General features: G+C 42.2%; 1 protein-coding gene across 1 annotated transcript in view; it reads left to right on the top strand.

Annotated features, from left to right (window-relative positions):
• The window catches only part of LOC145433768 (uncharacterized), a 28,553-nt gene extending 19,138 nt beyond the window's left edge, over positions 1 to 9,415 (top strand). Inside the window, exons 7-10 of the mRNA XM_080310970.1 lie at positions 614 to 762; positions 856 to 993; positions 7,493 to 7,659; positions 8,509 to 9,415. Of these exons, the coding sequence (XP_080167096.1) occupies positions 614 to 762; positions 856 to 993; positions 7,493 to 7,659; positions 8,509 to 8,589 (535 nt within the window). The 3' untranslated portion in view covers positions 8,590 to 9,415. The remainder of the gene's footprint in view (positions 1 to 613; positions 763 to 855; positions 994 to 7,492; positions 7,660 to 8,508) is intronic.
• Positions 9,416 to 10,671: the final 1,256 nt, after the last annotated feature.

Below are 10,671 nucleotides of genomic sequence, written 5' to 3' on the forward strand. Positions count from 1 at the left end.
TCGGAATTGCAAGATGTATCTTTCCCTCTATCGTCATTTCGATAATTTTTTTATCAAATCAATACACCACGATATCGTAATATAAGGAGAAGATAAAGAAGTGGTGCCGAAACAACTTGGAGCAGTCTTTTAATCAGACATCCAGTGGTCTACAGCGTGTATAAATAAGAGGCATGCACACTGTATTTCAGAATGGATAACATGTAACGAATCAAGATGATCAGACACTCTACGAAATTATACTCTGTTACCTAGACACGGTAGGGATGACGCCGAGTTGTCATTACAATTCCGTTCGTAAAAGTGGTGCAAGCTTATCCCAAAACTAATTTCTACTTTATAAAATCTAAAGTGTCGATAGTAAGTAGTATTTCCACAAAAAAATTTTTCGAATAGAGGTATTAGTATTCTCAAAGCATAACCACTCGAGTATCGAATAAATTAGAAGCACTTCGTTACTGGTCACCTCTGAGTGGGTTAACCATTCTCATCGGCCATGAAATTAAAACACTACTAGTTAAATCGTCAATACATTGATCACGAGAGAAACTTTACTATAGCTATCAGCAAAACCGAATGGTGAACTATTTCGTAATTTGTTCGACATATTCAGGCTTCATTCGAGAGGTTGCATGAGCGAATCTGATTGTCAGAAATACGTGGCATCCAATGACAAGGCTTGCAAGCCTGGAGAGATCGGGACGGTGTGCCACTTTTGCTGTAAAGGGCAATACTGTAATACAGTCGAGTGGACCTACTCTGGTAAGTACACTCTTTCTGTCCATTGATACCATGAAAAGTATCAGTTGCTACATCTAATATGCGTCTACCTACAATGTACATGTTTCCCGACAGGATTAACCTGCGAAAATATACCCGTCGAGGAACGTCTACAATGCGGACGGAGCGATATGCCTATAGCGGCTTGTCTGCAACATGGGTGTTGCTACGTGCCGTCCAATGATACAACGGCGTGGTGTCATCACGGAAAATGTAAGATATCCTCACATGCACTTCGTTGTAGCCAAGTAGGTTGCCAAAGTATGTACGGGCGACATTGAATCACAGCCGATTTGAATAGGAACGGAGTCAGAGGTGATCAGTAACAAAGAACGCCATTTTTTTGGTGGGGGGGGGGGGGTACTGGCGTAGGTTTAGCCTAGACAGTACATCTGATACTTAATGCTTGGATAACTGCTTCGTGGTACAAAACTAAAGATTGCCTTCATCAGAATATCCATGGTAATAGTAGGCCTAAATTAATTATCACCTGAAGAATTTCCGGGTGGATTTGTTCAAGAGTTATCACCACAGTAAAGGGATTCAAACAGATACAAAAGTGAAACCAATATGGTATTGTATGACGTAACCCAGAGGTCTCAAACACTCGGCCCGCGAGACCATTTTGTGCGTCCAGCGACGGCATTTTGGATTTCGAAGTATTCGACAATATTTAACTAAAATTTTTATTTAATTCGAGAACTTGAAATTCGCTCTAAAACTACTCCAGAAGCCAGAAACTACTCATCAAACTTCACTATTACATCACTTTCAAAAGTTACGACGCAACGGAAGATTACCTATTACGTGACATTACTTATTCATGATGGTTGAACATGACTCGTTGATGATTCGTACTGAAAATAGTGATTTGCTCGAACTCATGGGTGATAAAATAAAAATGACTCGAGTTGAGTCGCGTCAAAAGATACAAGGAGAGAAGGACTTGGTACAACCACGGACGAAACAAATTATGAAATTTAGATATCTAAGAAGGTCGGTATGGCAACCATTGGCATTATGCTGCCCTCTTGATGTATAGTTGATTACATCATGCAGTCATCTTGGGTATCTTTATCCATGTTATTATCGCTAATTAAATGTGGCGAGTATAAAGTAGTCGTGGCCTACGCTTCACATCTGTAACACATTTCTATTGCTATGGCACAGTAATCGGCATATTCAAGTTGTTATTGGTCTGTTCGAATATTCGAAGGTAAGCCTAACGCTGGTTTAATTTGACTTTGGTAATGACATGATCAATATAGCCTCGTCATCAGGAGTAAACCCGAGACCTGGATTAGGCTATACTGCTGCAATGCTCTGACATCAAATCGATCTTTCTAAAATTCTGAAATTCTACCTATATAATTGCGGCACGTCAAATGTCCGCTCAGCTGCAAAATTATAACGCGACAGCTTTTACGATGTTCTGATGCATTTGTTCTCTCGCATGTTGTCTACAACTAATTATTTTGACAAATTATGCCAAGTACAGCAACAATTTGATTCAAATATCTAAAACTGTTATTTTATCGTGCCAGGCGTGAATTCGCAATAGTAAATCACATTTTTACGATGCGTGTGACATGTCAGTCTGCAAGGTCCCATCAAATATGGCCTACTTAGAAATATATTGAATTCGCCTATTATTGGTGCTGCGGCCCGCGGCGTCATCAAAAAGTAGGAATTTGGCCCGCGAGCACATTTGAGTTTGAGACCTCTGATGTAACTAAAAAACTTACAACAAATGAAATTCTCATTGTATACATGGCAACGACAGAATTTGAAGTATACCGTGCAATAGTAGCAACGAAAATTGTTAAAACGACAACGGCATATACCTGGCCTGGGCAAAGTGCGGCCCGCGGGCCACATGCTGCCCGCGGAGCTATTCTGTGCGGCCCGCGAAAGGTTGCTTGAAATTCAAAATATAAAACCTACTTTTTAATGTTGCTGCGTGAACTAAAACCATAGGATGTATAAACTGAACCGGAAATTCGTTTACAATCAAGCCTGTTCAGTGTTCATTAACATGCTGCGACTACGCAGCCTATACGTACCTCACACGCGTAGTCCAGATTAAAAATAAAGTCAATGTAGCAAATTATGCCGTTACAATTAAAGTCACAAGAAGTCACCAAACCTTCTTTGTTTTCATTGTCACATTACGAATTACACGGTCTGTGTTTTAAATTGTTACGTGATGATATTCCAAATCCCTAATTCGTAAAACAAGTCAATCACTGCCCGTGATTTCTAAGAGTCATCATCACACATAAAGGATGTCAAAAAATAATGCCGAAAGTTTAAATTCAAAGAGGAGTCCTTGGATTCAGGGGTAAACCCGTCTTTTTAGTAGTTAGTGCCGAGCATGTCGTCGTGTCTAAGGAGCAGGGTTGTAACCAAGTCACAAGGCTCCGAGTCACAAGTCAATCTCAGTTTTATAGTTTTGACTCGAGTCAAGTCGAGTCATTTTCAATTCACCACCAAGTCAAGTCCGAGTCCAAGTCACCGAGCAGAGGTCCGAGTCCGAGTCATGGTATTATGACTCGAGTCGAGTCCAAGTGTAGCGACCCTGATACGGCGTCACGTACCTAACAGGGAAGCCGGTGTGTTCCTGGGCTCCGAACCTCGTCTCTCTGCGATCGCCGCCTGCCGCGCGCTCGCTACACGAAACGCTTAACACATAGTACACCAGTCCATGCGGTTATAATAAGATTATATTCCACGACACAGTACTCAAAACAGCGTTTCACACTAGACTCATATTACACAATACACACAGCGATACATACAAACAGATAACGGAAGCATACGACCTAACTATACGAGACACAGGCCTACACACAGCACACAAGTACACACAAACCGTATTCCGACAGCTAGGCCTAAACCTACACCAGCAGCAGCGTTTCCTTCTACAGGCGAGGGACTAACTACGGGACAATATCACTCCCCAGATGCTAGCGCAGCATCGTCCGTGATCTTTCCATGCCCCAGTCAATCTATCTGAACATAGATTCCGACAGGATACATATCCACCTCAAGCCTATAAATACAATGCCAACTACCTGCTACTTCACACCCTAGCTGTCTAATACTACAACTACTTCATGCTGCTGTTCCCGACTACTCATACTTCACGCTACCAAACACAGAGACATACTCACTCACATCCAGCTTCAGCCACGCTCTCAGCCAACTCTCTGATCAACCAAGTCAACACGCGGTCTCCAGCCATATCACGTGCAACTTAATTTCTAAACGGCAAATACAGAACATTCTAGAAACCCCGGGATGCCACACTACCCCGGCCTATTTTGATTGAGATTTTCTCAAACAAAATCGAAATCACCAATAGCCTAATTCCAGAACAGAACGCTCAAGTCCACAAGCAACTAGCAATAACACGAGTACACTTGGCCTCGCAGCCTGCTCTCCGACATCAAAGTCCGTCGCACAAGCTTCAACAGCATTCCGCAGCTTCTCCTATTCACAGTCCAAGCTGCCCTCGGTCGAATACGATTCCACCGTCAACTAATGACACTTCCCGGAATGAGACGCCCGATTCTCCGCCGCTGTCGAACTTGTCACTGTCGCCTCAGTGCCTACGTCCACCCTGCGCTTCCACACTGTCACTGCCCACACCAGGGCTAGCAGCTGCGACCCGATGCTCCACTTGACCAGCATACACATTTATTGAAGCTTCCGCAATCAACGTCAATTGCTAAGTTTTCCTCAGCCATCCGCCTCCATACTGTACTCCGCCAGCACATAACCCCGAGGCTCAGTCGCATCTTCAAGTGCAAAACTATTCCAGCTGCCGGTTATAATTTTCCATAACCAATCCACTCAATATAATCAGTCCAGGCTCCGTAGCCAAACCAGTATACGAGCGCTCGTTCCCATTGTTTACGTCATAACGAATCCACCGAACACTCGGTAACCGCGACACAATAACACAGCTATTTCACACGTTCGTACAAAATGGTTCATCTTCCATATACCGATACACGAAAATCGACATCGACATATACACAACAGAGGCAATCGCAAAGATGAACAAGGTCCTGGCGTGCTCGCCAAATTGTAGCGACCCTGATACGGCGTCACGTACCTAACAGGGAAGCCGGTGTGTTCCTGGGCTCCGAACCTCGTCTCTCTGCGATCGCCGCCTGCCGCGCGCTCGCTACACGAAACGCTTAACACATAGTACACCAGTCCATGCGGTTATAATAAGATTATATTCCACGACACAGTACTCAAAACAGCGTTTCACACTAGACTCATATTACACAATACACACAGCGATACATACAAACAGATAACGGAAGCATACGACCTAACTATACGAGACACAGGCCTACACACAGCACACAAGTACACACAAACCGTATTCCGACAGCTAGGCCTAAACCTACACCAGCAGCAGCGTTTCCTTCTACAGGCGAGGGACTAACTACGGGACAATATCACTCCCCAGATGCTAGCGCAGCATCGTCCGTGATCTTTCCATGCCCCAGTCAATCTATCTGAACATAGATTCCGACAGGATACATATCCACCTCAAGCCTATAAATACAATGCCAACTACCTGCTACTTCACACCCTAGCTGTCTAATACTACAACTACTTCATGCTGCTGTTCCCGACTACTCATACTTCACGCTACCAAACACAGAGACATACTCACTCACATCCAGCTTCAGCCACGCTCTCAGCCAACTCTCTGATCAACCAAGTCAACACGCGGTCTCCAGCCATATCACGTGCAACTTAATTTCTAAACGGCAAATACAGAACATTCTAGAAACCCCGGGATGCCACACAAGTCATTATGTTGACTTCCCAGTTTACAGTTAAAGGCTTGTTAAATCCACCTTTTATAACTCTGTTTGGTGATATCGAATGGTTCGCATTTATAATATACTAATTTTCGTCATTATTAGCAGTTTCTGGACGTGTTTTCAAGTACCACAACCAATAGACGAAATCCCAATAGTGTGATTACTGTACTATTCCTCGAAATTACAATGAAACGTCGGTCTTGGCCGTCTGAGTCTCGAGTCATATGACTTGGTTCGAGTCATGCACAATGACTCGAGTCCAAGTCGAGTCAATACACAACTTGACTCGAGTCGAGTCGAGTCATTTCCGTATTTTGAGAAAATGACTCGAGTCAAGTCGAGTCATCTGAAAAACGTGACTCGACTCGGACTCGAGTCGAGTCATGACTCGAGTCATTACAACCCTGCTAAGGAGTTTAATTTAAGTCGGTTCTATGACAAAAACACGACGATATACACTCGGTCAAGGGACGGCGAATTTCTAAAGAACTGCCAGCTTTGCTCAAAACGAGGCCATTTCCCCGAACTCTATACTGGGGGAGGGGGGCGAGATCGAAGGGGGCCCAAAATTATTTTGTGAATTAAGATAAATTACGGATTTTGTTTCAATTTATACAACTGACTTAAAATTATTCTCGCGTTGTGCGAGATTTAGATATCAATGTGTTATAGAATTGGCCATTTCAGCGTCAGCCATTACCTCGCCACGACGCACCGAGACATATGAAGTTTAGGCAAACACGGGACTCCGAGAAGGCACTGCAGTTGAAACTTCTGATCAAATTAACAAAGTTAAGTGGAAAAAGTTCGACAACGAGAAAACCTTGGCCGAAAAGGACTGTCGTTATGTTGACCGAAAACCACGATGTCCATAGGAAATATTTGGCAATGAAGAAATTCCAATTTGGAAAAGTGTGCGTTTTTTAGAATAGTACGCTTTGGCGACTTCAATATCTTTTCACATAGCAGACGGGTAAACGGACGGTAAAACTGAGTACAATCATGAAAAAATTTCGTGCATGGCGCGATTAGGGCGTAAAACGTTACTAATTAGTGTATACAAGAAATCTCTCTCAGAAGTAGTGCTAAAACTGTGCACCCTGATGGGGGTCTGGTCTGGGGGGAGGCGTCGCCATTGTTTCGAAATATGACGGAAAAAAGATATTTTGTTTTTGGTAATTAACCGTCACTTTCTCATTCCCCAATATCGACACATCCATTGAGCACCATTTAGTGTAATTCACTGTTTTCAATTTATAAATAAAATCAATACGCTGGAGAATACAGCTAAAATTTCTGACTCGGCCCGCCAAAATATTTTCTGCTTCTCATTTGGCCCGCGGAGAAAGATAATTGCCCACCCCTGGGATATACAAAACAAAGAAAACTAATGGAATATTTGTAAATTATACAGAAACACGTTTCATTCTTAATGACAAACTTCAGTCATTGCTTACGTTAAATGAATTGGTGATACGACTGTTGATATTTAATTCTGTGACGAGTTTCAGCCGAAAATATTCGGGTATATTTGACTATAAATGTATTATTATATTTGTAACACCCCCGATTCGACGTGAACTACTTAACAAGGACGTCGTTATGTGCCAACTGTTACAAATTAATTACCAGGGTGTCACGAATTAAGTAAATTTTATCGACGACAGGGCCCTAGATAGCCTACGCAGCCTCTTCATGATATTTCCGGATCCATTCTATCACTTTAGAGACGGAAACAGTATCCGAATTGGATCAGGATTTCATCTTATCGAACAGGATTGCATCCGAACCGCGTAAAACTTGACGCGTTCCTTCCTTCCTATTGATGACCACATGACGTCAAACTTATTGTTTCATTGCAGATCCTGCTGCACCGGCGATCGCTCAGGCACAGTTTCTCAGCGCGTGGGTGATTGTGTTGATAGTGCTGTTTATCCTATTTCTGATCATTATCGTCGCCATCATTATCGTATACTACTGCCGGAAAAGACAAAGAGAGAAACAGAAAGGGTCGTATGACGTTTACGCGGTAAGTATAACGATGCTAGTATTTCCATATGTTCGTGTGGCGAGATAGCGTAGTGGTACGTTCCACAGCTGCGACACCAATGGCTTGCGGGTTCGAGTTCGGCCGAGGTCGACTCCAGAACCCCTATATCCGACTCCAAACTCGCCATTGCGGGCTGAACTATCGTGTGCACGGGATCGTATGCCATGACATTGGATTATGTGAACTGTGCACACAGCCGGAAACAGTGGAACGTTTCCTGCTAAAATATCCGAAATGCTCAACTAACAGACAATTCCATCCAAGCTACAAGGAACCATGGCGGCAACATTGTGTTACAGCAAATTCTTACTAGCCCTTTCACTGCAACGCTTATTATAGAATTCGCACACCTGTCGAATCGAATAGTTTAGAAAAGTCTTGTTCTCTAATCAAACTTTCGATTTGGTGCACCAAGCAACAGTAGCCGAGCATCAATAAAAACCATACCCAGTACCCACCAACCAACCCTAGGTAACTCAAATGTCTTCAAAGATATTCGCTATCTTTGTACTGTAGGCTAGGCTATCCGTGGTGTCATTAGGCATTTTGAGTCGCGAATGTACATCACAGCCACTTTCGATTAACGGAAAAGAGTTTGCCGCACTTAGACAAAATCTACTGTTTGTAACTACTCACTCAAGTTATTTTAATACCATTCACCTCTACTTCCAATTGATGTTGCTTCAACATTAAATATTTAAAAATTGCTACTTTTATTCCTACTTCAGTAGCAAGACTGAAAACTTTGACCGCTTCTGATTATTACATTAGGGCTGCGTATACTGAATCGCAAGTGCATGGTTGCTAACGATTTGCCTTCAATACCAGATCCCAAAATCTCGACGCGAAAGAGGACATAATATTTCAACTGTATCGAGAGAATCTTACGACAACATGGTCATCGATTGATTTCGTCGCTGGAACCAACCAACGTGTTGTGTTGCTAAATTTATGCAGTTATCGCTGCTAAGCTTCGCAGAATATGTACCAATTTTCCCGTGCCTATGTTTTTGTATATACGACTTGAGATGGCGAGTGCTATGCGCTATTACCCGGCTTCTACAGTTCTATTCGTCTCAGACTGTTTTTTAATGCTAACATTTGCTCAGAGGTTGTCAGTTACTATGTGCTTCTACTTTTCCGAGTATACTCAAGTATCTTTTGCACACCTGATCTACAATTGGATATGGCTTTAGACCAATCCTACTACTATGCTTATTAAATTTACTTTCCGGGCAAAACTACTTACTTTTACACTTTGGATTGTGAAAATAGAAAGTAGTTTTGAGATATGTTTGCGTCACTTTTATGATTGAAGTTATCATGGCAACTGAGCGAAAGTAACCCATGTGTCGGAATAACCGAATATATTGTCGAAAATTACATCTGTTTGTTGGTTAGGTCATTGCATCCTGCAATTTTGATAGTGATCGCCTCCGATTGAAGCGACACATCGACAACATTTGCTTTTTGAAATGCGACTTAATCGAGTCTTTTTCAGATCTTCGCGTTCTACTTCCATTTGAAATTATTGGTATCGAAAATTTCTTCGGGATTACTATACTTCTACCTGTAATTGAGATATTCGGCCCTACTTCTATAGTTATGCATGAATACTTCACGCAGACTACTTTGAATGTAATTTGCTCCAATTCCATCAATCATCAACTCTAACCATACCGTCATTGAATAAAATTGAAGACTGTGCCGAGAACAGTTATTTTCACACAAGTTATCTACTGCATGCCTGAATGCCTTTCCTGGAATTCGATTTGCATAGTAGCCATAAATAGGTCTGCAAGTTATTACAATAATATATTGTGCTTGTTACTAAGTTTAGGTTGGTGTCTAATTGAACGAATTTGATATTTAACTATGTTACAGGGATGTTGGTAACCAAGCCATGAGGTTTTACAGTTATTCTCTGATCCTAATTTTTGACTCGTGTCAATTTCACTCATCCGCCGAGTCGTTCGCAAGTGCGAGCCCACGCTACGAGAGGTCGAGTCCAAGTACGTACTTGTACGAAAACTCGTGTCAAATTTAAAATCTATGCTGTAACTGTTTTGTATGCGCTGCGTTAGATATCAGTTTGATATGGCCGCCGCTGGCCGCGCATTCACGCGTATTTGGAGAAGTGCCTTAAATCGTCTTCGTGTGTCATTAAGACCATTCGGATGCTGGGCTACATATAATAACCGGCTTTGGTAGTGCGGCGCTGGCAAGACGAATTGGCGTACGAGTGAATACGAAAATTGTCATGACAAACGGGAGAAATACGGGTCTTTATAGGCCATGACGATAGCACAATCAATATACCCATTATCAATTGATGTCAGAAGCTGAGAAGTCCGTTCATGCATTGAAATCGTGTTTGCTGACAGTCATGACGGAGAAGCTCAATTCAATTTAAGGTAGGCCTCTACTATTTGAAAAAAATGAATACACTAAATACTGGCGGAATAAACGGATATTCCATCGATCAAGGAGGTTATACAAACACAGTATTTCAATGTAATAACATAGCGAACGACCGAATACCGTATGGTAGGGACGGGAAACATACGGCCCGCGGGTCGGATCATGCCCACGAAGGGACTTTGAGCGGCCCTGAAAGTTAAATGCTAATATGAAAGTATTGACAAATTTTATGCGTCACAGAATGAATCAAATTTGCCAACCAGAGAAAAATGATCATGAAACTACTTGCTCTATTTAGGTCTACATACATTTTCAACCATGGACATTAACGAGACAAGGCTGCGTTCCAATATAACTTATGCTCACGTCCAGTCATTACTAAGGGTTTGTACATGCGAGATGCAGCCAGAGTTCAAAGAACTCGTCAAAAACTTTGACTCACCACAGCTGATTGTAAATTCATTGAATACTGTTTTTAGTCTCCATGCTTTAAACTTGAAGTTTATACATTAAATACTATTTATTCTTTGTATAGGTGGATAAATATGCGGAGAATTTGCCCGTCCCTGC

Source organism: Botryllus schlosseri, chromosome 1 (assembly GCF_051294905.1).
Source record: "Botryllus schlosseri isolate E-star chromosome 1, Bs_hap1, whole genome shotgun sequence".
Lineage (NCBI taxonomy): Eukaryota > Metazoa > Chordata > Ascidiacea > Stolidobranchia > Styelidae > Botryllus > Botryllus schlosseri.